This window comes from Erinaceus europaeus, chromosome 20 (genome assembly GCF_950295315.1).
Source record: "Erinaceus europaeus chromosome 20, mEriEur2.1, whole genome shotgun sequence".
NCBI lineage: Eukaryota > Metazoa > Chordata > Mammalia > Eulipotyphla > Erinaceidae > Erinaceus > Erinaceus europaeus.
In genome coordinates, this window is record NC_080181.1 from 8,902,995 (window position 1) to 8,930,664 (window position 27,670).

The 27,670-nt window shown below is 44.3% G+C and overlaps 1 protein-coding gene across 6 annotated transcripts in view; it reads right to left on the minus strand.

The window, feature by feature from the left end:
- The window catches only part of SLC35F2 (solute carrier family 35 member F2), a 99,068-nt gene that overhangs the window by 39,524 nt on the left and 31,874 nt on the right, over positions 1-27,670 (minus strand). The window contains exon 1 of one of the 6 annotated variants that reach the window (XM_060179797.1): positions 26,286-26,837. The exons of 4 other annotated variants lie outside the window; for them this stretch is intronic. In XM_060179797.1, coding sequence (XP_060035780.1) covers positions 26,286-26,407 — 122 coding nt within the window. In that variant the 5' untranslated portion in view covers positions 26,408-26,837. Of the gene's footprint in view, positions 1-26,285; positions 26,838-27,670 lie in introns of those variants that run through there. One more of the 6 variants, XM_016187085.2, reaches the window with a different exon arrangement.

The following is a 27,670-nucleotide window of genomic DNA, read 5'->3' on the forward strand; positions in this document are numbered from 1 at the left end:
TATCTAATAAATGGGAAAAAAGGAGTAATGGAAAGTGGAAAAATGGAAATCCTCCAGGAGCAGTGGATTCATAGTGCTGGCACTGAGCCCCATCAATAACCCTGGAGGTATAAATAAATAAATAATAACAAATAAATAAATAATGCATAATATGGAAAATTCCACATAGCAACAAAAACTGTTTCTTTTTTTTTTTTTCCTCCAAGGTTACTTCTGGGCTCAGTGCCTGCACCATGAATCCACCGCTCCTGGAGGCCATTTTTCCCCCTTTTGTTGCCCTTGTTGTTGTAGCCTCGGTGTGGTTATTATTATTGCCATTGTTGATGTTGTATTATTGCCATTGTTGATGTTGTTCATTGTTGGATAGAACAGAGAGAAATGGAGAGAGGATGGGGAAGACAGAGGGGGAGAGAAAGACAGACACCTGCAGACCTGATTCACCGCCTGTGAAGCGACTCCCCTGCAGGTAGGAATCTTATGCCGGTCCCTACACTTTGCGCCACCGCCAGAGCCCAACAAAACTGTTTCTTAAAAAATAAATAGCAGGGGGAGTCGGGCGGTAGCGCAGCGGGTTAAGCACATATGGTGCAAAGCAAGGACTGACATAAGGATCCTGGTTCAAGCCCCAGCTCCTCACCTGCAGGGGAGTCACTTCACAGGCAGTGAAGCAGGTCTGCAGGGGTCTATCTTTCTCTCCCCCTCTGTTTTCCCCTCCTCTCTCCATTTCTCTCTGTCCTATCCAACAATGACAACATCAACAATAATAACTACAACAACCATAAAAAAACAGGGCAACAAAAAGGAAATAAATTAATTTTAAAAATAAATAAATAAATAAATAGCAGGCAAGAGGAAAACAGCACAGTGGTTTATACAACAGACTTTCATGCCTAAGATACCATAAATCTCATGTTCAATTTCAGCACTACCATAAGTCAGAGATGATTAACAGTCTGTTAAAAAAATAATAATAATAACCAAATAAAATGAAATAAAATAAACTGCAAGGAAAAAAAAGTGGAAAAAGAAGCAGAGAAGATAAAGGAGACGCAGATACAATAACTTACTGAAACATATAGGTCTTATTTGCATCCTTATTTCTACAAAGTATGTGGTTTTTGTTTTTTGACTGTTTATACGAAAGCACTACTAAACTCTGGTTATGCTGGGGATTGAACCTTGAATTTTTGGTTCCTTCAGCACAAAGGTCTTTCTTCATAAACACTATACTATCTCCCCCAATCTGCTCTACAAAGGTATTTTTCTTTTTCTATTTTTATAACATTTTCTATAACTCATAAAACAGTGCTTGTATATACAAAGTTCTTTAAAATTGTTAGTAATTGGGAAAATCTGAACATAAGCTAAATATTTAATACAAAGGGGTTATTGTTAATTTTTAGGTAGAATAATAACATTGTGACTTTTCAAAAGCTCTTATCTTCTAGAAATTAACAATGAAATATTTATGCAAGTATACAATGCATAAGGTATGCTTTAAAATAATCTAGGAAGGGTGAACCAGAAAGGCAGAAATGAGACAAGATGAGTTGGCAATTAGTGAAATGGGATAATAGGAATATCACAGTAATCTCTCTCTCTCTCTCTCTTTTTTTTTTTTTTTTTGCCTCCAGCATTATTGCTAGGGTTCAGTGTCTGCTGTATGAATCCACTGCTCCTGGTGGTCATTTTTTCCCCTATTGTTGCTGTTATTGTTCTTGAATAGGACAGAGAGAAACAGAGAGGAGGGGAAGACAGAGTTGGGAAAGAAAGACACATGCAGACCTGTTTCACCACTTGTGAAGTGACCTCCCTGTAGGAGGCTCAAACCACAATCCTTGAGCCAGTCCTTGGGCTTTGCACCATGTGCACTTAACCCGCTGTGCTACCACCTGACCCCTGCCTCAAATTATTTTAAAATATATCTTTTCTAGCAGGAAAAAAATAAAAAAAGAAATATATAATGGAAGATAACTCTTAAGGTTAGAGCAGGGGTAAACAGCATAAAGGTTAAGCAAAGAGACTCTCATGCCTGAGACTCCAAAGTCCCAGGTTCAATCTCCTACACCACCATAAATCAGAGCTAATCAGTGCCCTGGTGGAAGGAAGGAAGGAAGGAAGGAAGGAAGGAAGGAAGGAAGGAAGGAAGGAAGGAAGGAAGGAAGGAGGAGGGGAGGGAGGGAGGGAGGGAGGAAGGAAAAGGGAAGGAAAGGGAGGGAAAGGGAGAGGGAGGGAAGGAGGGGGGAGGGAAGGAAGGAAGGAAGGAAGGAAGGAAGGAAGGAAGGAAGGAAGGAAAGAAGCCAGCCAGTAGCCAACCAGCTGGCCTTGGAGGTTGCTACAATCCACTCCATGTGTATCTTTGGCTTCTATCAGCTGTGGGTTCCTACAAGGCAAAAGCAACCTCATGTGCATCCTTGTTTACCCAACACGTGAATCAATATGCACTGGCTGAGTTGCTGCAAAAGTTTAAAAAAATGCTACCAGAGAAAGAGAGATCTTTGGGAAGCCTCTTTATCTGCAGCTGGAAGGCTGATAAGAGGCTATAAAATGTCATCCTATGGTGTAACTTGGATGTGTGTCAACCCAAATGCACTTAGCTCAAAAATATAAATGTGCAAGTTGCAGTGCCAACTAAAAGGGGGCAGAATGATAATGACCTTGTGAGGAACTCTAAGTTCTTGAAAAGGAAACCCAACATGGAGTGCTTGAGGCCCTGTCCCTGCACAATGAATTAACTGGGTTTGAGCAGCAAAAGTCATGTTCTCTACAATCTAATCACCACAAAACAAACTTACTATGATGTACCACACATACAAAATTGGAAAAACTCATTAAGAGCAGGCAGGCAGTGGCACACCTGGTAGAGCACACACGTTACAATGCACTAGGACCTGCATTGGGAAAGCTTTACAAGTGGTGAATCAGGGCTACAGGTGTCTCTCTGTCTCCCCCTACCTCCTTCTTCTCTCAGTTTCTGTCTGTCTGTCCAATAAATAAAGATGATTTTAAAAAATAAGTATTAACCTTTAAAAAAATTCATTAAGAAATGGGACAACTGTTTATTTAGGATCTCACACATGTACCAGTCTATTGCTTATAGGAGTTTCTTCCCTTTTAATTTCTTTCTTTATGGGTTACTGCCAGGGTTTGGTACTGGCACTACAAATCGACCACTTCTGGTGGCTACTTTTTCTTTTTTTCCCTTTCTTTCTAATTTTTATTAGATAGGACAGAGAAATTGAGAAGGAAGGGGAGAGGGAGAAAGATACACAATTGCAGACTTGCTACACCACTCATGAAGCAGACCCCCTGTAAGTGGAGATTGGGAGCATGAACCCAGGTCCCTGCACATATGTGATAATATGTGAGCTTAACCGGATATGCCACCACCCACCCCCACTGTTTCTAATTTCAGATAAAGAAACAGCACAGCAATGCTCCACCACACATGGAACTTCCCCTGGCGCCACATACGATACTCCTGTGTGGTCGCAAGGGCACATCCAGGTCCCCATGAATGGCAGTGTGTGCTCTACCAGGTGAACTACCTCCCTGTCTAGGAAAGAATCTTAAAAGGGGGTGGGGTGGGGGTGGGAGGGTAGTAGCACAGTGGGTTAAACGCAGGTGGTGCAGATGCACGGACTGGTATAAGGATCCCAGTTCAAGCCCCTGGCTCCTCACCTGCAGGGGGGGGGCCGCTTCACAAGTGGTGAAGCCAGGTTTGCAGGTGTTTTTCCCTCCCCCTCTCTGTCTTCCCCTCCTCTCTCCATTTCTCTCTGTTCTATCCAACAACAGCAATAACAACAACAACAACAATAAAACAAAAAGGGAAAAAAATAGCTCCCAGGAGCAGTGTATTCCCAGTGCAGGCACTGAGCCCCAGCAATAACCTTGGAGGGAAACAAAAATAATAATAATAATAATAATAATAAAAAAGTCTAGGGAGTCGGGCGGTAGCGCAGCGGGTTAAGTGCAGGTGGGCACAAAGCACAAGGACCAGCACAAGGATCCGGTTTGAGCCCCCGGCTCCCCACCTGCAGGGGAGTCACGTGAAGCAAGTCTGCAGGTGTCTGTCTTTCTCTCCCCCTCTCTCCATTTCTTTCTGTCCTATCCAACAATGACAACATCAATAACAACAACAATAATAACTACAACAATAAAACTAGGGCAACAAAATGGAATAAATAGTAAATATTAAAAAAAAGTCTAAAGAGGAGTCAAAGAGAAATCTTAAGATTCTAATGTCAATCTTATTATCTATAATGCTGGAAACATTAATAAAATTTTGCCAAAGTAAAGGACTGGAGGAGGGTGTGTGTGCAGGGGGCTCTCAGGTCCTGGTGCATGATAGTGGAGGAGGATGGAGGCTGGGACTGAGAATGTTTTTGCAAGAAACAGAAATTTTACACATGTACCAACAACTGTATCTACTATAAACCTTTAATTCACCCATATTAAAAAACAAACGAACCAACCTCAGGACAGTGTTTAGTGAAGTAATGAAACATTTTTTTAAAAATTACTAGCCCTATAGGTATCTCTCTGTCTCTCACCCTCTCTGTCTTCTCCTCCCCTCTCAATTTCTCTCTGTCTCTATCCAATAATAAATAAATATTTTTTAAAAAAGAATTCTGGAGCATGCTCCCAGAGGGATAAACAATAGGAAAGTTCCCAGTGGAGGGGATGGGACATGGTAATGGGAACTGTATGAAATTATGCCCCTGTTATCTTATAATCTTGTTAATCATTATTAAGTCACTAATGATTTTTAAAAAATAAAATAAAAATCAAAGAACTTAAAAAAAGAAAATTCCATCAAAATTTCCTTGTAATTAGAAAACAATTAAGTAACTATCAGGGCCAACAAGATGGCTCAGTTAGGAGGGTGTCTGCTTTGCCATATGCATGACTCAGGGTTTGAGCTCCTGGCCTCCCAGTCACTGGAGAAGGCTTGGTGCTTGGTGTCTCTCTGTATATCTGAAAAACATCATCCTGGAGCAGTGAAAACAAAAATAACAAAACAAAACAAAAGTGCTCTTAAAATAGTTGTTGATGATATAATCGGAAGAAATAGTGTGGATGTTTCAACAATCTACAAGGGGGGGAGCAAGGAGACGATGTACCCAACAGTGCACACATGTAAAAAAAATATATATACCAGCCCTATAAATTATAATATATATATACTAGCCCTATAAATTTTAATATATATATACTAGCCCTATAAATTTTAATATATATATACTAGCCCTATAAATTATAATATATATATATACTAGCCCTATAAATTATAATATATAGGATTCGACTTCCAGAGGTGGAGCTACGAGCAGCAGATCGCTTTCTCTCCTCTCCTATCCTCTCCCGGATCAACTAGGAATACCAAAGGAGACCACCCGGACCGAAACAAGACAGGACTAGAATGACCACAGGAACCCAGTAAATCACCCGTGAGTACAAACACACGTGGCTGGTGACAGAGAGGAGAGAGGGGCCTAAGGAGAGATTAAGTGACTACTCACAGTTCAACAGTTTGTCAGTGGAGACACCACCTCCAGTCTGCTCCACCAACAAGGGGACAGCTGAAGGGAGGAAAGGACTCCCCAGAGACTCACCAAGTGCAACTCTGAGTCTCCATTGCTACTACCCTCAGAATCTGGAGCAGCAACAGGGAGGGACACCAGGGCACAGAGATCTAACCGGGAAACTCAGGAGAAGACCTATACCTCGGTGGCATAGCTGAGGGGCTGTGAAAGTCTCTTTGCATAACCACTGGATTATCTCTGCCACACCCTGCTTTATTTCTTGGTCAGGAGTCAGTGATTAAACAAAGAAGCCTATTGATAGTTTAAAAGCCCTCAGGCTCCCATAGCCTACAGGGGGAAAAAAAAAAGGCTTTTACACCACTGAACTCCAACTCAGGGATTGAAAAAACTGTTAACTTATATAAAATGGTTAAAACAACAAGAAAAAATATTGGAGACTCGAACCAGGACAAGAGTCCAGCTAAAAGTCCTCCAGAGGGTGAAGCACAAAACAACGAGTTCAACATCCAAACATTAGCCAAGGAAATAATAACAGGAGTGAGTAAAGAATTTGAAAAAATTGTAATCAGAAATGCAGGAACAACAAATGAGAATATGGAAGAAAATTCTAATAATCTCATGGTTATTAGAGAGCTGAAAGCTGAAATCGCTGAGCTAAGGCAACTAGCTGAACAAGCTAAAACAGTATCAGAGCAGGGCAACAAAATAGATGAACTCCAGAAAGCAGTAGAGGGCAGAGAGAATAGAATCAATGAGGCTGAAGACAGAATTAGCAAGATTGAGGATGAATTAGAGACAACTAAAAAAGAAGTAAGAGATCTCAAAAAGAGATTAAGAGATGCTGAAAACAACAACAGAGTCCTATGGGATGACTTCAAAAGAAACAATATACGCATTATTGGCTTACCAGAGGAAGAAAGAGAAGGGGAGGAAGAAAGCATTCTCCAGGCCATAATAGCTGAAAATTTCTCTAGTCTAGACAACACCAAAGACATAAAGATTCAAGAAGCCCAGAGGGTCCCAAACAGAATTAACCCAGACCTAAAGACACCAAGACATGTCATACTTAGATTGGAAAGGAATAAGGATAAAGAAAGGATCCTCAAGGCTGCAAGAGAAAAACAAAGAGTCACCTACAAAGGAAAACCCATAAGATTAGCAGCAGACTTCTCCATACAAACACTACAGGCCAGAAGAGAATGGCAAGATATCTATCGAGTGCTCAATGAGAAAGGCTTTCAGCCAAGAATACTATATCCTGCTAGATTGTCATTCAGACTAGATGGAAGCATCAAAACCTTCTCAGACAAGCAACAGTTGAAGGAAGCAACCATCACCAAGCCTGCCTTGAAAGAAGTTCTGAAAGGTTTCCTATAAACAACCAGACCACCACAAATAGAACATATATCAAAACACTCTAAAACTCTACAAGAATGGCGTTAAAATATCTTCAATCTTTGATATCAATAAATGTGAATGGCCTGAATTCACCTATTAAAAGACACAGAGTAGGAAGATGGATCAGAAAACACAACCCAACAATATGTTGTCTACAGGAAACTCACCTAACGCAACAAGACAAACACAGACTTAAAGTGAAAGGATGGAAAACTATCATTCAAGCCAATGGCCCACAAAAAAGGGCAGGAACAGCTATTCTCATATCTGACATGATAGACTTTAAAATACATAAGATTAAAAAAGATAGGAATGGACACTACTTAATGCTCAGAGGATCAGTCAATCAAGAGGACTTAACAATTATTAATATCTATGCACCCAATGAGAAGCCATCTAAATACATCAAACTTCTACTGAAAGAGCTACAGCAATATATTAACAGTAACACAATCATAGTAGGGGACTTCAACACCCCACTATCTCAACTTGACAGATCATCCAGGAAGAAAATCAGTAAAGACATAAGGGAGCTAAATGAAGAGATAGATAACCTAGAACTATTGGACATTTTCAGAGTCATTCAGAGCAAGTTGTGGTATATATACACAATGGAATACTACTCAGCTGTAAAAAATGGTGACTTCACCGTTTTCAGCCGATCTTGGATGGACCTTGAAAAAATCATGTTGAGTGAAATAAGTCAGAAACAGAAGGATGAATATGGGATGATCTCACTCTCAGGCCGAAGTTGAAAAACAAGATTAGAAAAGAAAACACAAGTCGAACCTGAAATGGAATTGGAGTATTACACCAAAGCAAAAGACTCTGGGGTGGGTGGGTGGGTGGGGTGAATACAGGTCCATGAAAAATGATGAATGAAATAGTGGGGGTTGTATTGTTAAATGGGAATCTGGGGAATGTTATGCATGTAAAAAAAAAAAAGAAGAAGAAGTAGAAACACAAAGCAGAAATTGACTGAGTTTGGAGTATGGCACCAAAGTAAGAAAGCAGAGGTACACTAGAGTTTGCAGTGAGTACCTCCCTAATACTTCCTCTCCACTTTTCCAAGCTTTGGGTCCATGATTGCTCAACAATTTGTTTGGCTTTGTATGTTAACTCTCTTTTCAGTCACCAGGTTCCAGGTATCATCAGGATGCCGGCCAGACTTCCCTGGATTGAAGACACCACCAATGTGTCCTGGAGCTCAGCTTCCCCAGAGACCCATCCTACTAGGGAAAGAGAGAGGCAGACTGGGAGTATGGACCGACCAGTCAACGCCCATGTTCAGCGAGGAAGCAATTACAGAAGCCAGACCTTCTACCTTCTGCAACCCTCAATGACCCTGGGTCCATGCTCCGAGAGGGATAGAGAATGGGAAAGCTATTGGGGGAGGGGGTGGGATATGGAGATTGGGCGGTGGGAATTGTGTGGAGTTGTACCCCTCCTACCCTATGGTTTTGTTAATTAATCCTTTCTTAAATAAAAAAAAATTAAAAAAAAATCCTAAATCCTTAAAAAAAAAGAAAAAAAAAATTATAATATATATATATACTAGCCCTATAAATTATAATATATATATATATATATATATACACTAGCCCTATAAATTATAACACATTGACTTCATTAAATTTAGGATTATTATACATCAGAGTGGAACAGAGCACTTCTGAAATTAGCAAAACATTCTCTTTATCGCCACTAGAAGGGGAGGGAGGACCTAGCCCACTTGGCAATGCTCTATGTCAACAACACAGACATTGAGACTACCTTCTAGGCACTTCAATTGTGAATCTGGACATTTTCAATCAAAATGAAGTTCAACCTCAGAGCCTTCTCAACTCTGCTAGTTCCTGGAACCACTGATTCTTTTCTGAGTCTGCAGAACGAGAGGGCCAGGAGCCAAAAGATACTGGTGGAAGGAGTAATAAGCCAATGACTTGACGGATGGATGGATCAAAGTGCCTGACTGAACCTTAAAAGAAAAAGAATGTGAAACAACGAAGATAGTTTTGGTGCTTTTCTCGTCTTTATTTTTGTTATTAAGATTATCACTGGAGCTCTGTCTAAATCCACTTCCAGCAGATTTCTTTGTAGATAGAGGGCAAGAGACAGGGGAGGGGGGGAGGGGATGGAAAGGGAGAGGAGGGAAGGGAAGGGAGACAGAAAAGAAGAAAAAGACACAGAGAGCAAAGGCACTGCTGTACTGCCTGTGAAGCAGCCTTCTTATAGGGGCTCTCAGGTGGTGGCTTGGCCTGACAACGTGTGCACTCTGCTCTGTTCAAGTAGCTTCAAAATATAGCACCCACTAAGAATGTGGATGAGGTTGAAAAATACAAGTTGCATGATCCTACTGCCAACTTTATTAAATACCCAGCCTTTCCTCTCATCACTGAACGTCACTTCCATTACTACAATTCCATACATCTATATATCATTATTATTTTTAATTTGATAAGACAGAGAAGAAATAAAGAGGGGCAGAGAAGATACAGAGGGGGGGAGAGAGAGAGAGAGACCTACAGTGGTGCTTTGCCACTCATGAATCTTCCCCACTGCAGGTGGAGACCAAGGGCTTGAACCCAGATTCTTGTACATAGTAAGCGTGTGCTCAATTAGGTATGCCACAACCTGTCCCCTACTCTCTTATTTTGAAACTCATAATGTGTTCTATGATAATGGAAGATTCAATTATTCCAGAATTATAATTACATTATATTGTACTTGGAATACAACTAAGTGCTAGCACATTCCAGTTTAAGACATATCGTCCCAGGCGGGGGAGACAGCATAATGATTATGCAAACAGACTCTCATGCCTGAGGCTCCTAAGTCCCAGGTTCAATCCCCCACACCACCATAAGCCAGAGCTGAGTAATGCTGTGGTGAAAAAAGAAAAAAAATAATGAAAAAAATAAAATAATAAAAAATTTTTAAAAAGACATATCGTCCAGTCTACTAAGTATACAACCTGCTGCAATACCAGTGACTTTAATCATCCCCATATCATCCTACAGTCAACAAGACAGCTGCCAATACTAAATCCTGTAGAAAATGAATAAAACTTTAACCCACAGCTATATTTATTACTATCTCCCCACTGGTGCCTGTTCAGCCAGACAAGCATACCATGGGCACCTAGGAGGAGGTGACACTGGTCCAGTCTCTAGTGATCAAGAGACAGAGCCCCTGCCCTAGGGAACTCACCAGGGAGCTGTGAAGATGGATACTACAAAAGCATTAACATGAGACCCAACCCAATGGGAGATTTCATGGAACATCTTATCTTGAAGTGACAGTCCATCCAAGATGTGAAGAGCAAAAGGGTTATGAGAAGAGAAAAGGAATGGCTGACCCAGCAGAGAGAAGAATATCACTGTCAGTTCTCTAGTGTGACCAGAGACTGGAAATGCCTTTCAGTCAAGGAATTAACAGCCATCAAATATTTTTTGAGTGTAGTCTAACAGAAAAACAGCATCTTGAGGCTTGGTCAAAAATTTCAAACACTGAGTGTGTCAACAAGGTTGTTAGATGAGCAAAGAAAAAAGTTTGCTTGCCATTTTATAAATAACTGCTTATATTTTTCTTTTTTTCAGATAGGAAGGAGAGGAACAGAGACAAACAGATAGAGACAGAATAGAAAAATGAAGCTTCCAAGGGTCCGGCGGTAGTGCACATGGCACAGAGTGCAAGGACCAGCGTAAGGATCCTGGTTTGAGCCCCGGTTCCTCACCTGCAGGGGGGTCACTTCACAGGCATTGAAGCAGGTCTGCAGGTGTCTTTCTCTCCCCCTCTGTCTCCCCTCCTCTCTCGATTTCTCTCTGTCCTACCCAACAACAACAGTAATGACAATAATAATAACAACAAGGGCAACAAAATGGGAAAAGTGGCCTCTAGGAGCAGTAGATTTGTAGTGTAGGCACCAAGTCCCAGCAATAACCCTGGAGACAAAAAAAAGTACTGAAGCTTCCTTCAAATGCAATAAGGCCAAGCTCAAACCTGAGTTGTACACACAAGAAAGCAGAACACTACCTAAGGGAGCTATTCTTTCAACCCTATAGTTTAACTACAATTTTTTTTTTTACCAACATTCAGGTGGTCTTGTTCCTTTGTGATCCACAGCAGGTTGTTTGTTTGAAACCATTTTTAGTTTCAATTACCTAATATAGAGGTAGGAGACAGAAAAGGAGGCCACAGATCCAGGAATGCAGGAAGTCTAGAAGCTGGAAAAAGTCAGGAAACCTCTCCCAGAGACTCCAGAAAAGACACAATACTGCCAGCACCTTGATCCTGCTCCAGTGAGACCTGTGCTGCATTTCTGGTCTACAGAACAATAAGATAATAAATCTGAGTTGACTTAAGTACTAAGTTTCATGTAATTTGATACAGCAGCAATGGAAAACTAACAGACTGTCAACAACATATATGGCAGTTTAAAACAGTAATTATTCACATTCATCTCAATAACTGCTTAATGACAAGATAATCACATCACCAATAACCAGTCTGTTAAGTAACTGAAAACAAGGCTGATCAGAACCAATCTTGACTTAAGCACTTTCATCATTTGCCAGGGAGAAAAAAAAACTGTATCAGGCCAGAAACTACCAAAATAATTTTATGCAAATCAACAAAAATGGCAATAGTAAATCCAGTGATTTATAATATGTCAAACACTAATTCTCTCACCCTTGCAACTGAAAGGAAGGGAGACAAGGGCCATTACTGAGCTGTTACTTATATTAATTTACTGAACTTTCACACAACCCTAAAATTTGCCAACTTCATATGGCCAACAAATAGTAGCACTGGCTTAAAGTCAAGTAAGAGTCTAAAGTCTTCTGACCACGCCAAATTAAGAAAATGAAATGACTGTGCAAGGAAAAATAGCTGGTCAGGCACCCAGTTCCAGAATGAGGACCTCTATATGCTTACCGAGTGGAATGACAACCTTTTTTTCTTGTTTTCTACAATGTTTAAGCATAATTTATTTTCTTTTTGGAGAATGAGGGCCTCACACAAGCAGGATTTCACCAGTGGAGGCTGTTTTGTTGTTGTTGTTGTTGTTATTGCTTTTTTTTTTTTCCATTCAGATAGACATATCACAGCACCAGAGCTTCCTCTAGTACCAGAGCACCTTCCATGTGGTACTGGGGTTCAAACCTAGATCATACACGGCAAGGCAGGTGCCCTATCTGGTGAGTTATCTCTAGCCTTATAGTGTTGTTGTGGTGGTGGTCTAAATGTATTTTATCTATTCCACCGGATAGAAGAGGGAAGGTAGAGCAGCACTCTGTCATATGCAGTGCTGGGGACAGTACCCGAAACTTCATGCTTGGAGATCAAGTCCCACCACTGCTCTGTTCCCATGCAGCTCTCCCCAGCGCTGCATACGTAGGATTTTATGTGCCTGTTGCATCTGCTTAAAACACAGAAACTGTGACCTAGATACTTCCATGCTTTCTTCTTTTTAATTTATTTTTTGATCTTTATTTATTTGATAGAGACTGTCAGAAATCACGAGGGAAAGGGGTGATAGAGAAGGCAAGAGACAGAGAGACACCTGTAGCCCTGCTGCACCACTCGCAAAGCTTTCCCCCTGCAGGTGGGGACAGGGGCTTGAACCCAGGTCCTTGCACATTGCAACATGTGCACTCAACCAGGTGCACCAACACCCAGCCCCACCATGCTTTTCTCTTATATACACAGCCACACACAACCTAGAACTATTATTATTTTAAATAACCAGTTTCTTTATTATTATTTTTTTAAATGTTATTTATTTATCAGATAGAGACAGAGAGAAATGGAGAGGAATGGGAGAAGCTAGAGAAGGAAGAGATTGAGAGACACCTGCAGCACCACTTTACCGCTCTCGAAGCTTCCCCCCTGCAGGTGGGGACCGGGGTTTGAACCTGGGTCCTTGCACACTGTAATGTGGGCACTTAACCAGGTACGCCATCACCCAGCCCCCTATTATTATGTTTGTTACTATTACTAGCTGCTATAATAGTAATGCCCAATACTGAATCAGCACACACTAAGCCCAGTTTTAACATTCTCACAATTTGAAAATCCTACTTCATTTAATCCTCACAACAGTGCTATGAGGTTAAATACTATTAGTTTCTTGTTTTTTTGTTTGTTTGTTTTTTATAGGACAGAGAGAGAAATTGAAAGGTAAGGGGGAGATAAAGAGGTAGAGAGTAGAGGCTCAAACCCAGGTCTTTGCACATGGTAATGTGTTTGGTTAACCAGCTGCGCCACCACCTGTCCCCTTACTATTGTTCTTAACAGACAGAGAAACTGAGGCAGCAACCTATACAACAGCAGTCAGCAAATGGGGAGAACCTACAGAGAAACCCAAGCAGAGTGGCTCACAACCACAGGCACACTGAAGTACACGCCTTCCATTTATCAGGGGTCAAACTAGCCTAGTATCCTACCAAAATGGTGGTGGCTGGACTAAAATAACTGTGTAAGGGCAGCAAAGTAGCTCAGCTGGATACAGTATCTACTTTGCAACTCAGGCTGAAGCCTAGCCCTCACTGGAGGAAGCATTGGCGCTGTAGCCTCTTTCCTCCTCCCTGCCAGCCCCCCCCCCCATCAATCTCGCTCTCGTGCACTCTCTCACTCACTCGTTCTCTAATTCTCTCATCCTATCTTTAAAGTCAGCCTGGCTTGGGTTATGTCCAGCAGAGAAGCAATTACAGAAACCAGACCTTCCACCTTCTGCATCCCCTTTATGGGGATAAAGGATTTTGGTCCATACTCCCAGAGGGGAAGAAATGTTAGGGATCACTGGAGGACTTTGAGCTCTAATTTCATCAGGACTCACAGAGAAGAGAAAAAAAGGGAAGACATTCAGAAGTAGTAATAGATGTAGGTGTGATCAGAAAGGAAGAGACCACAGGACCATAGGAAAAAATGGGCCAAATTATAGATAGATAGACAGACAGACAGACAGACAGTGGGGGTGGGGAGAGAGGGAAAGAAGGAGGAAGGCTAGATGATCAACTGATATAAATTATTCTGCATTTCAACATCAAGTGCTGACTAACAATCATTTATATGTTTGACAAGTACGTTTTTTTGTATTATTTTATTTATTCATTGGATAGAGACAGTCAGAAATTGAGAGGGTGAGAGATAGCAAGACACCTGCAGCACAGCTTCACCACTCAAAGCTTTCACCTGCAGGTGGGGATGAGGGCTCAAACTCGGGTCCTTGTGCACTGTAATATGTGCGCTCAACCAAGTGTGTCATCACCCGGCCCCCAATTAGTTGATATTTTTATATTTATTTATTTATTTCCTTTTGTTGCCCTTGTTTTATTATTGTAGTTATTATTGTTGTTACTGATGTCGTCATTGTTGGATAGGACAGAGAGAAATGGAGAGAGGAGGGGAAGACAGAGAGCGGGAGAGAAAGACACCTGCAGACCTGCTTCACCGACTGTGAAGCGAACCTTCTGCAGGTGGGGAGCTGGAGGGTCGAACCCGGATCCTTACACCGGTCCTTACACTTTGCGCCACATGTGCTTAACCCTCCCAACTCCCCAATTAGTTGTTTTTAACTTCAGGGTGTTCTAAAAAAAAAAAAAAAAAGGTAACAGGACATAAACTCCATCTGGAATATACTCCTGTGTTCTCCAAGTTGCAAATCACCTATTGCCTTTGTTACAGAGCAGAAGGTGGGCGTGGAAGCCTAATGTGGTCACTGAGTGCAGGACCAGGGCTCTGCCTTCAGGCTTCCCTCCTCCTCCTCACTCCTCTGAGTATCCTCTGAGATACTCCTCTGAGTATCTGAGGACACCAACCAGAACTGAAGCTCCAGGGTGGAGTGCAAGGATGGGCCAAGCCAGACTGTAAGGCTGGGCTTAGTGGTAATGAGTGCACCGCTGTTTCCAGCCTGTGTGAGAGGTCCGTATGGCTCTGTGCTAGCACAGGGCTCGACCCATCTAGTCCCATGCAGCAGGCACTGCCGAGCACAGACTCACCCCCACAAGTTTATTCTCCAACTACTGCCTGTGCAATGAGGCCAAACAGAGGGTTCTGACAGACTATGTTTTACTTTCATGGTGAGAAAATCCACAGTAATGCTTTACCACTCAAGATGTTCTATCTTCTTTTCATCTGTTTTTTATTTGGTGTAGAGATGAAACCCAAGGCTGTAGGCATGCACCTCCCCAACCTTGGAAGGACTGGTTTACTGGTTTTTAACTTCTGTAAAATCATGCAAAAACATGTGCATTGTGTGGATTGTCAAAACAAAACTACAGCTTTCAAAACCTGAGGCTTTTGTCTTATGTGGTGAAATCCTCAAATGACAACAATCCACAGGCCTACAGACACAAAGCACAGAGACGGGGAGAGAGTTTCAGTGTGCCTGTGGCTGCTGGCTGGGTCTCCAGTCTGAGGTGGCTTCCCTGGCCTCTCTGTGGTTTGGCTTGCGAATCCACCTAGAATCCTATAAAGCAATAAATCCTCTTTTGGCCTATGACAGTGGCGAACAGTCTCCACTAACAGTCAAACTAGAAACTCATCAAACACCAACCAGAGACTTATTCTGATCTAGGGAGGCTGGGAAAAGGAGATGTAAGGAAAATTTCATGTGAGTCATCTCCACCTTTCAACACTCATCAAGCCTCACCTCAAACCAGAAAAACTCCCTCTCCTTCCTTTAGAGCTTCAACTTCCAAATTTAATCCATCCAACCTCCATCAATTCTCAAACTCCCCAACTGAACTGTCACAATGAGGCAAGGAGAAGCAAAGGTGCTTTACTGGGGATCCTGACACAAGCCCGCTATGTTTGCAGCTCCCAGGTGGTATATTTGCAAAGCATGCTATTGAAATGTTAAAGTGATGTGTGAAAGGCAGGTCTGCTGCAGGCAACAGGAATTTCATGGAGGTAGAAATACATAAGGTCACTAAACAAGGAAATCCAACTTCCTTAGTGACCAGGATGTACAAATGAAGAGACAGTCTGTGTCAAATGAGAAAGGGTCACTGGCACCCAGGGGATGGGCATTAGAGTAGTAACACAGTTGGGTAGGAGGTAAAGTTTTACCCCTGAAACATGTAAATCAATTTTACCTCAATAAAAAAAAGATATTCTTCGTGCTCATTACAAAGTGCTAGAGAGGATGATATTTCACAGGTTGCTGGTGCGAGTATAAACTAGTAAAACCAATATGGAAAAACAGCTCTTGGAATTCTACAAAATTAACCCTTTCAACCTAGCAATTCCTCCTAGATACATGTACCCTACCAGACAGCATGCTTTCCACACATCCTGTCCACTATAGAACAAACCTGGGGAAAGTCCAAATGCCCACAATAGACACCACACATCTCCCTGGGTAATACCAGCCTCAAGTTCTCAATAGTGATTTGTTGGATGAGGAATCTTGAGAATCTTGGATGGGGGTAGACAGCATAATGCTTACACAAAAGAGACTAACATGCCTGAGGCTCCAAAGTGCCAGGTTCAATTTCCCACACCACCATAAGCCAGAGCTGAGTAGTTCTGGTAAATAAATAAATAAATAAAAAGAATCTGAGTCCTTATGCTCCTTAAATCCACCCCCCTAGTTTCTAAAGTTGGGGCTTCACAGCACTACTAACATAAATAAGCAGGTTGCTGTGACCTAGCACTTATCTACTTACTCATTAGCATAGATTCCTCATAGATTCCTGTGAGCTGTTCAAAAAAAAGTCCTCCAAATCTGCAGGCTAAAATATTTCATTACAAAAAAATAAATAAGATATTTCATTACAATAAAATTTATTTAAATCTTGACACTAGCAGGGTCTATTTAAGCTTTTACTACAAGTACTTCTTTTGTTTTGCCTTTTATTTTTTTTAATATTTATTTATTTATTCCCTTTTGTTGCTCTTGTTTTATTGTTGTAGTTGTTGTTGTTGTTATTGCTGTTGTTGTTGGATAGGACAGAGAGAAGTGGAGAGGAGGGGAAGACAGAGAAGGGGAGAGAAAGACAGACACCTGCAGACCTGCTTCACCGCCTGTGAAGCGACTCCCCTGCACGTGGGGAGCCGGGGGCTTGAACCAGGATCCTCATGCCAGTCCTTGCGCTTTGCACCACGTGCGCTTAACCCACTGCACTACCGCCCGGCTCCCGCCTTTTATTTCTTTAAGACAGAAACAGAGAGGTAGAGAGGAAGAGAGAGTAAAAAATCCACAGTGCCAAAGCTTCCTGCAGTGCAGGGGGGGCCACTGGACCTGGGTCACACACATGGTAAAGCAGTGCGCTATCCCTATGTCCCATTTTGTCAACCCCACTGCAATCATTTCTAAGTGACTGAGTCACCTGGTTACACTTCTGTAAGGTCAGCAGGTTAGGACTCACAATTTTAAAAGAATGCAGCCTTCCAGATATGTGCTTGGTAACACAGAGCATGTTTGGGAGCTGGGTGGTGGTTCAACCCAGTGAAGAGCACACATTATCATAAGTGAAGGCCTGGGTTCAAGCCCCCAGTTACCAAATGCAGGGGAGAGGTTTCATGAACAGTGGAATAGTGCTGCAGGTATCTCTTCCCTTTCTCTTCCACTGCCTCTTGTGTCTCTCCCACCTCTAGTAAACAAAATTGAGGGCAGAAGGTAGATAGCATAATGGTTATGTAAACAGACTCTCATGCCTGAGGCTCCAAAGTCCCAGGTTCAAGCCCCAGCACCACCATAAGCCATAGCTGAACAGTGTTCTGGTAAAAAAAAAAAAAAAAAAAAGTAGTAAAAAAAATTGAAAAAGGAAAAAAAAAAAAAAGGCCACCCAAAATGGTGGAGTCATCATGCAGGCATTGAACCCCAGCAATAACTCTGATGGCAAAACATTAAATAAACAAAAAAGTAAATAATAACCCACACTAAAGCTGGGGAGGCATGAGTAAGTGCTTATTCAGCGTCATGGACAAGTTCTAGCAGATGGAGACTTGTCTCAAGTGGCCTCCCCCAGGGCTCTGTTCTGGCTCCTACGCTATTTAATATTTACATCAATGACCTCCCAGAAACTTCTTCAAGGAAGTTCATCTACTCGGATGACATCTGCTGTGCAACTCAGGCATCCAAGTTCGACATCCTCGAGGAAACACTCACGAAAGACATGTCTCTGATATCTGATTACTGTAAAAAATGGCAACTAATCCCTAGCACTGCAAAAACGGTATCATCTGTTTTCCATCTACACCATGCCTCGGCCTCGCGTGAGCTTAATGTGCAGCTTGGCGATACGAGAATCCGGCATGAAGCCCAGCCAGTCTATCTTGGCATTACTCTCAATCGCACTCTGTCATTTCACGAACATCTCATAAAAACTGCAGCAAAGGTGGGCGCGAAGAATAACATCATTGCAAGACTGGCCAGCTCCTCATGGGGCGCGAGCGCTTCCACACTACAATCATCCTCTCTGGCATTATGCTATTCCACTGCAGAATACTGTGCCCCAGTATGGTTCCGTAGCCCCCATGTCCACTTGGTCGATTCCAAATTATATTCCTCCATGAGGATAATTTCTGGAACCATCCGTTCCACCACGGTCCCATGGCTACCAGTTCTTAGCAACATCGCCCCGCCAGATATTCGTCGGGATGCGGCATCATCTAAGTTCATTTCCCACGTCTACGCTCGACCGGACCTGCCAATATACGCGGATCTCTTCGCCCACCCTGTCCAACGCTTGACGTCTCGTCACCCAATCTGGTCCCCTATGCCTACACTGAACTTCTCTGTTCCAGATTCTTGGAAACAGAGTTGGCAGTCAGCTGAGGTAAAGAACAAACATCTCATCACAGATCCCTGCAAGCGTCAACCCGGCTTTGACCTAGCACGTTGTGATTGGGCCCTCGTCAATCGCTATCTCTATCAAACAGGCCATGGCCGGTGCGCCGCTATGTTCCATCGCTGGGGAGCCAGAGACAACCCAAATTGCCCCTGTGGCTACAGACAGACTATGACCCACATACTCAACGACTGCCACCTCTCCAGAGTCAAAGGAGGTCTCGAAACTTTACATCAGGCTCAACCTGACGCTGTTGACTGGCTACGGAAGAAGGGCAAACGCTAGAAGAAGAAGATGGACAAGTTCTAGAAATGGACAGAGAGGATGGTTGTGAATACACCTAATGTCCGGGTTACATAATGAGAAGTGGTAAATTATATGTGTAAATTCAAGCATAGTCAACACCACTGAAAAATTACCATGGAGCCCAGGTGGTGTCACAGTAGTAGTAGTAAAAACATCACACTTGTACACATTTGGCAAACGCTAGAAGAACTTGTACACATGAATTCCCAAATCTGATTCTCTGGTCCTCTTGCTTTCTCCTGAATAAAAAGATCTCAAAAATAAATAAATCTTTATAAAAAATCATAACATTAGGATAAAGGTAGAGGAAAAGGGAGCAACAGCAGAAGCAACAGTAACAGCCTGACCCCCCCATATCGATTAGTAGCTCTCACCATGTAGTTAACAGAAGCCTGTTTCAAACATCCTGCACAAAAGTCCATCTATAAAACAGACAAGCAACAGAGTGGGGGACTGCAGAGAGGGTCAGAGAGGAGGAGAGGTATGTGCCAGAGGCCAGCCTGGAAGCCCACCAACTCCCATTTCCCAGTCTGTCCCCATAAGGGACCTGACTACTGTCCAGGAACTCCTAGAGCACAGGTAATAGGAGAGTGCTGACCCGAATGCAGGGAGGTTTCTGAAACAGTAAGTCAGCTCTGGCCTTACAGTCAAATGAAACTTATCTCAGCTCTGCTTCCAGCCAGGTGCCCTTGGATCAATACCTCTGCTCTGCCCACGGAACTAAAAGGCCCATTTTACAGAAGAGCTTTAAGGACTGATGAAGTGTCAGTACCAAGTTGGATCTGGCTAACTGGCCTTTGGAGACAGTCACTGAAATCCTTCTCTTGTGCCTGACATTACTCTGCTGGCTTCCTCTGTGGAAAGGGGTTCTGAGGAGAGTGCGAGGCTGGGGGCCCAGGTTGGGGTAAGAACAACAGCCCAGCTGACTGATGATGAGCTGAACCTGTGAATAGACTAGAAGGGGAGGTAGACTGCAGAAATATTCTGGAATACCTCAAGAAGAATGAGCACTGGCAGCCTCACTTCCCCTGAACTCACCCCAAAGAACTGATAAGGAACTGATTCAGGGGCAGGGGGTAGATAATAGCATAATGGTTATGGCAAACACTCTTATACCTGAGGCCCTCTCAAGTCCTAGGTTCAATCCCCCACACCACCATAAGCCAGAGCTGAGCAGTGCTCTGGTTAAGAAAAAAAGGGAACTGATTCAGGAACAGATCAAAAGTTTGTCTAAATAGGTGGGGTGGGAGAAGGACCAGAGCCTGAGGTGGAGAACACCCCAGGGCCAGAAGAGAACAAGAGGAAGTAAGGCTTTTAAAGTCTGCCCTTAACTGTCCCCTGTACTGCCTGGGAACAATCACTGCCTGTCCCTTAAACAAGTCTCCCACAGTACTGAGAAGCTGTTAAAACAGGTTCAGCTAGGGGCCAGGTGGTAGCGCAGCGGGTTGAGCGCATGTGGCCTAGAGCACAGGGACCGGAAGGATCCCAGTTCAAGCCCCCGGCTCCCCACCTGCAGGGGAGTAGCTTCACAGGCGGTGAAGCAGGTCTGCAGGTGTCTGTCTTTCTCTCCCCCTCTCTATCTTCCCCTCCTCTCTCCATTTCTCTCTGTCCTATCCAACAACGACAACAACAATAATAGTAACAACACCACCAATAACCAACAGGGCAACAAAGGGGAGAAAGTGGCCTCCAGGAGCAGTGGATTCTTAGTGCTGGCACAGAGCCCCAGCAATAACCCTGGAGGCAAAAAAAAAAAACAAAAAACAGGTTCAGCTGCCAGGAGCCATCCCTCCACCCTCTCTCTAAGCTCCAGGGCCAGTGGGCTACCACCTAGCGAGACTGCTTCCTCCTCCTGGGGCAAAGCCCTGATCACAGAGCAAGCAGCCTGGCAGGGGAGTACCAATAGTGGGCCTGTGGTACCCAAAGATTCTCCATCCTGGGTCTCATTCCCTCCTTTCTGCAAAAGGTCACATGCACGGGCTTGGACATGAGCTTGGCCATTGGGTCATCCCCGGTACATGAATGGGCAAGCACTAGAATGTTCAGTCAGTGTTGTTTTTGGAGGTTGGGAACTGATATTACCAGAGTGTCCATCACTGAAGGGCCACGGAGCCACAGAGAAGAAGAGCCAAAGGGTCAGTCCTTACTACAGGAAGGAGACGGAACACTGAAGGCCCCACATGTTCACTCTCAAGTTCAAGTACTCCTCACACCAAGGGACCTGAAGTTCTGTGAGCAAGCTCTCCAGCACCTCTAACCCTAGCCCACCCAGACAAATTTCTCAGGCTTCAAGACCTTATGCCGAGCTTGAATCCCACACTTCATCCTGGTGGACTTGCCCTATGCCCTTCTTTGTGCCACTTCTCTGTGTCTCCACCACAGCACTTGCCACTGACTTCTCACCAAGATTTGATTCCAAGCTCTCTTGGGGCCAGAATTACATCCTGTTCTCTGCATTACAGCCCAGAAACTAGTCATCATCATAGGTGCTTGAGGTCTGGCAAAGTGAAAGAATGAATGAATTAACCTATGTCCTGCACTGTACTAAAACAGACAGGACAAAAATGAAGGTTCTCAAAAGCTTGCAAGCTAGTCAATGAAATATGAAATTAAAAAAAAAATCTTGCTAGAGATATAAGCTTGATTGCTATTTAAGGAGTAAGAATCTTTATAGATGACTTAAAACATACTGGCATGTAAACTGCCAGGTGGTATACAATTAAACTCCACATAATATTGAGATCTCAGGTTCAATCCCTGCCATCACCATAACCCAGAGTTGAGCAATACTCTGATGAAAAATAAGTTAATTAGTAAATAAACTCCAGGCACATCTAGAGATTTACATCTTCCTACTACAGTTTTGAGTTGACAACAAAGAGGTGACAAAAGCTGAATTTACAAGAGGAATCCATTTGAAATACAGAGCATATACTATCATAAATGCCTGGATACAGTAAATGCTCAGTGAACTTTTACTGAACGAAGAAGCCATTCAGCAGACATGTTGCCATGTGCAAGGACCTGATTCCCATCTGCAGGGAGAAACTTCATAAAAGATAAAGCAGTGCTGCAGGTGTCTATTTATAATAAATAAGTAAATAAAGGCCACCAGGAACTATGGATTTGTTGTGTATGCAGTGAGTCCCAGCAATAAACCTTATGGCAATAAAAAAAGAAAAGTTTGAGAGCTGGGCAGTAGTGCAGTGGGTTAAACACACGTGGCACGCAAAGCGCAAGGACTGGCATAAGGATCCCGGTTCGAGTACCTGGCTCCCCACCTGCAGGGGAGTCACTTCATAAGGGGTGAAGCAGGTCTGCAGGTGTCTTTCTCTCCCTCTGTCTTCCCCTCCTTTCTCGATTTCTCTCTGTCCTATCCAACAACAATGGAATCAATAACAACAATAATAACTACAATAAAAAAGGGCAACAAAAAGGGAAAATAAATAAATATTAAAAAACATTTTTTTAAAAAGTTCATCTGTATGCTAATGAGGCTATATTAGGAGCCTAGAATATAGGCTCTCATACTCAAAACAGAACCAGCCCTAGGCCTCAAACTATTCCTTGCATTCAGTGTTCAGCTGCCAAAAAGACCATCCTTACCTTCTTTGGCAATAGAGTAGAAAAGAGTAGTGTGGTCACAAGCTAGTCACTGGTCAATCTCTGTCTGTGCCCATGCCCAGGCTGTAGTCAGAGATTCATGGAGCTACCCTCAAATTTGAGAATGAGTTAAAAAATCCCAGAGTTACAGAATGTGAAAATTTGCCTTTTAAAAAATATTTGTGGGAGTCGAAAAGTAGCGCAGAGGGTTAATGGCACACGGCGCAAAGCTCAAGGACCGGAGTAAGGATCCTGGTTCAAGTGCCCGGCTCCCCACCTGTAGGAGCATCGCTTTACAGGAGGTGAAGCAGGTCTGTAGGTGTCTTATCTTTCTCTGCCCCCTCTGTCTTCCCCTCCTCTCTCCAATTCTCTCTGTCCTATCCAACAACGATGACATCAATAACAAGTACAACAATAAAACAACAAGGGCAACAAAAGGAAATAAATGTATTTTTTTTAATATTTGCTTGTTTACTGATTTACTTTGGATAGAGACAGAAGTTGAGAGGGAGGGAAAAATAGAGATGGAGAGTGAAAGAGAGAGTGGTCTGGGAGGTGGCTTAGTGGATAAAACATCAGACTCTCAAGCATGAGGTCCTGAGTTCAATCCCCGGTAGCACATGTACCAGAGTGATGTCTGGTTCTTTGTCTCTCTCCTCCTATCTTTCTCAGCAATAAATTAATCTTAAAAATAATAATAAACACAAAAACTACATTAAAAAAAAAGAGAGAGTAGTCCAGGCAGTCGTGAAGTGGATAAAGCATTAGACTCTCAAGCCTTAAGTCCTGAGTTCAGTCCCTGGCAGCACATGTATCACAGGGATGTCTGGTTTGTTCTCTCTCTCCTCCTCTTCCTCTCTCATTAATAAATAAAATCTTAGAGAGAAAGTAAGAGAGACACCTGCAGCACTGCTTCATCATTCATGAAATTCCCCCCTGCAGGTGGGAACCAGGAGCTTGAATCTGGCTCCCTGTGTACTGTGATGTGTACACTCAACCACCTTCCAGTCCCAGATTTGTTTCTTTTTAACGAGAAAATCTCTCTCTCTCTCTCTCTCTGACACACACACACACACACACACACACACACACACACACACAGTAAAGCACTGCTCAGATCTGGCTTATGGGGATGCTGGAGACTGAACCTGGGATATCTAAACTTCAGGCATGTGAGTCCGGTGCACTAACTGCACTATCTCCCCATTTCTGGGAATGACTTTTTTCTCTTTACTTCAGCACTGATCAGCTCTGTTTTTTTTTTAAGCTCTGTTTTTTGTTTGTTTGTTTTTGTTTGCCTCCAGGGTTATTGCTGGGCTCAGTGCCTGCATCATGAGTCCTCTGCTCCTGGAGGCCATTTTTTTCCCTTTTGTTGCCCTTGTTGTTGTAGCCTTGTTGTGGTTATTATTGTTGTTGTTGATATTGTTCGTTGTTGGATAGGGCAGAGAGAAATGGAGAGAGGAGGGGAAGACAGAGGGGGAGAGAAAAATAGACACCTGCAGTTGTGGAGCAACTCCCCTGCAGGGGAGCTGGGGGCTGGAACCAGGACTCTTCTGCAGGTCCTTGCGCTTTGCACCACGTGCGCTTAACCCACTGCACTACCACCCCACCTCCTCAGCTCTGGTTTATGGTGGTGCAGGGGATTGAACCTGGGACTTTGGAACCTCAGGCATAAAAGTCTTTGCATAACCATTATGCTATTTACCCCAACCGCCTGGAATGAATGATACACACACATCTATGATAAAGCTTATAAATTAGGAACAATAAGTTGCTAACAATTACTAATAATCAAATAAAGCAATTATAGACAGATATGAGTTATGTGAATGTTTTTCTCTTAAGAAGAAAAAATGGGAGTTGGGCGGTAGCTCAGAGGGTTAAGCGCACGTGGCGCCAAACGCAAGGACCAGTTTAAGGATCCGGGTTCGAGCTCCCGGCTCCCCACCTACAGGGGAGTCGCTTCACGGGCAGTGAAGCACGTCTGCAGGTGTCTTATCTTTCTCTCCCCCTCTCTGTCTTCCCCTCCTCTCTCCATTTCTCTCTGTCCTATCCAACAACGACGACATCAATAATAACTACAACAATAAAACAACAAGGGCAACAAAAGTAAATAAATACATAAATAAATAAATATTTTAAAAAAAGAAAAAGATTTATATATGAGAGAGAGCAGAGCAGTTAAGTATTCTGGCATAAGTGATGTCAAAGATCATACCTGGGGGGGGGCACATGCTTACAAGTTCTGTGCTCTACCACTGCATGTGATTTCTCCCAACCACTCCATCTCAACTTATCTCCTTGTGTGTACAGTCCAGGTTGGTCTCCTGTAACTGAAACTGCAGATGGGGGTGGGGGATTATTCTAACAACACTGAAGGCCCAGAGAAGTTAGTGACTTGCCTACAGTCACCAGCCAGCCTATGAGATGAGATTTGAGTCCAGAATTACACACCATGACTCCCTGCTGAGAGTCTGGGGTTAAACGTACCAAAACATGCACAGCTGGATGAGACATGATGATGTTTAGCCAACTTTTCCCCTGCCAGGACACCCATCTATTTAAAGCCATTCTTATTTGTATAAGGCACCTGTTATTGATCTGTTTTTGAAAGTAGTTTGGCTTTTCAGGGCATAATTTTCACCATCTTTAAAAGGAAATTCACTTTGTTCATCTTAAGATAAAAAAAAAAAAAAAATCAAAGGCCTTCTGGAGGGTGATGGGGATCAAATCAGTTTAGGCTGGGCTTCTGGGCAGCAGTCCCAGCGGGCAGCTCCTGGTCCAGACCTGTCTTGGCTTCTTTTGCTTCTCTGGCTGCAAGTAGTCACCCCTAGCAGAGGCATCAGTGGTAAGAATTCGGTTGACATCGCCACCTATATGGCTAAGCACGCGCTCTGACACAGAACTCTCAGGAAATGCCGGCTTCTGGCGTTCAGGGCCTGGACTGTCTGGGTTTCCAGCCGAGTCCTCCTCAACCACAGAGAAGCCATCCCCACCCTGGAGGCGCAGCCAGTCCCAGTGCACCACCGGCTCTGAACCAGACTCCGTGACCCAGACTCTCCAATGGGTCGCTGGGCTCAGCCGAGCGGGAAGGAGGCGACGAGCCTGCACACGGCGGCAGGAGGAGGGTCCCCGCCCAGTCTGACAGGCTCGGCGGGAAAGATGAGATGTAGGCGCAGGGCAGGGCCCACTGTAGGCCCTGCCCACCCCGACCTGTCCCCCGGCACTGGGCTCCCTGCTGCACCCACCCCTAGAGGCTTAGTCTCCCACCCGCCGCGGGACCACCACAGGCTGATTTATGGGTATCAGGAGGGAAAAGGTCCCCCACCCACAGCCCCCCGGCCGCCTGTAACCACTCCCCCGACTTGCCGAGGAGCCGGGCAGAAGCACAAAGGCAGCAGGAGACCCCAGCTAGAGCGCAGAGCACCGGGACGCAAGGCCCCTCTGCTCGTCCCAGCCACGTGCGAGCCGGCCCCGCCCCCAGCGAACCCCGAACCCCGGATCCCCCTTCTAGCCCCCGGCGGTGCCCACACTCCCTAGGCACCCCCCCAAGACCCGAGCCAAGCGCGCACCGCGTACTCCCCATGGCCCGCAGCGCCCCAAAAGGTGCCCGGCGCGCCCCGCCACTCACCTGGTGAAGAGCTTGGCCGTCACTCTGCGCAGTAGCCCAGCCCAAGAGCCTGCGGGGGATGTCGACGGCCCCGGGGACGGGGACCGGGGCACATCACAGCCCGGCGACGAGGTAGCCTCCATGGGGACCCCTGCGGTCTCCCGCGCCCTAAACCCCCGAAGCGCCTGAAAGATGAGGGGTGGCGCTTATGCAGCGGCGGGCTGCCCCGCTAGCTCCAGACCGCCGGTCCTGCCGCCTCTGGCTGCCAATCATTAACTGTCAGCCCCGCCCGCCCGCCCGGCCCAACACGGCGCGATGCCTCAGGGCTTGTGGCTGGGGAATCACCAGACCAGAAACTTGTCAGAGGAGCTGAGCGAGGGCCTGAGCCTCCACCCGCCTTGGGCAAGGCGAGACTGGGAGGCCCAGGAGCCCCTGGGAACAAGGCATGGAGCCCCAGAGCAAACTAGGTCGAACTTCCTCTGCAGCTGGGACTCCAAAGACGATTGTTTCTATACATCCGGGGAGGCGGGACTCCAGGTAGTGCAGCCCGCTTAGGAACCCGCTTGCTTGGCTTCTGACTGAGCAAAACCTCCCTGTGACTGGACTCTGGTCAGCGACAGCAGAGGAAAGATCTGTTGAGTTCACTTCCTCCCAGGAATGTGGATTTTTTTTTTTTTGCCTCCAGGGTTATCGATGGGGCTCTGTGCCTGCACCACGAATACACTGCTCTGGGAGGCCTTTTTTTCTTTTGCCCTTGTTCTTGCCCCTTGTTGCCATTGATGTTGTTGTTGGCCAGGACAAAGAGAAATCGAAAAAGGAGGGGAAACGAGGGGAAGAGAAAGACACCTGCAGACCTGCTTCACTGCTTGTGATGTGACCCCTCTGTAGGTGAGGAGCTCGAACCTGGATCCTTATGCAGGTCTCTGCGCTTGGCGCCATGTGCGCTTAACCCAGGCGTTACTGCCCAACCCCCTAGGGATGTGGATTTATTTTTTTTTCCTGCAAGCCTGATTCTGACTCAGTTCATGTATGGAGTTGGACTTTTCGCCCCTCAAGTCAGGGACAGGGGTCCCAAAATGAAGAGCCCCTCCTGGGTCACAGTTCGATTCTGTAGCGTTCATGGCTTAATCAGTTCTGCTAGAACTATTACAACACCATCCCATTGTTCTCTTGTCTAGACACAAAGTTTTCTTAGTTGCAAATCCATTATGTTTGTTTGTGTCCCTCCTTTTATATGTAACAATCTGGGCAGGAACACAACTGTCCTGAGGGCTTTTTGTTTCTTCTGAATTCCCAACCTTGACCTGGATAGTTCCTAAGCATCTTCTGGCTACATACACAAAAAGACTTGAGGAGAGACTGGAACGGGGCTTCACATTTGAAGTGAGACCAAATTTGTTGTTGAT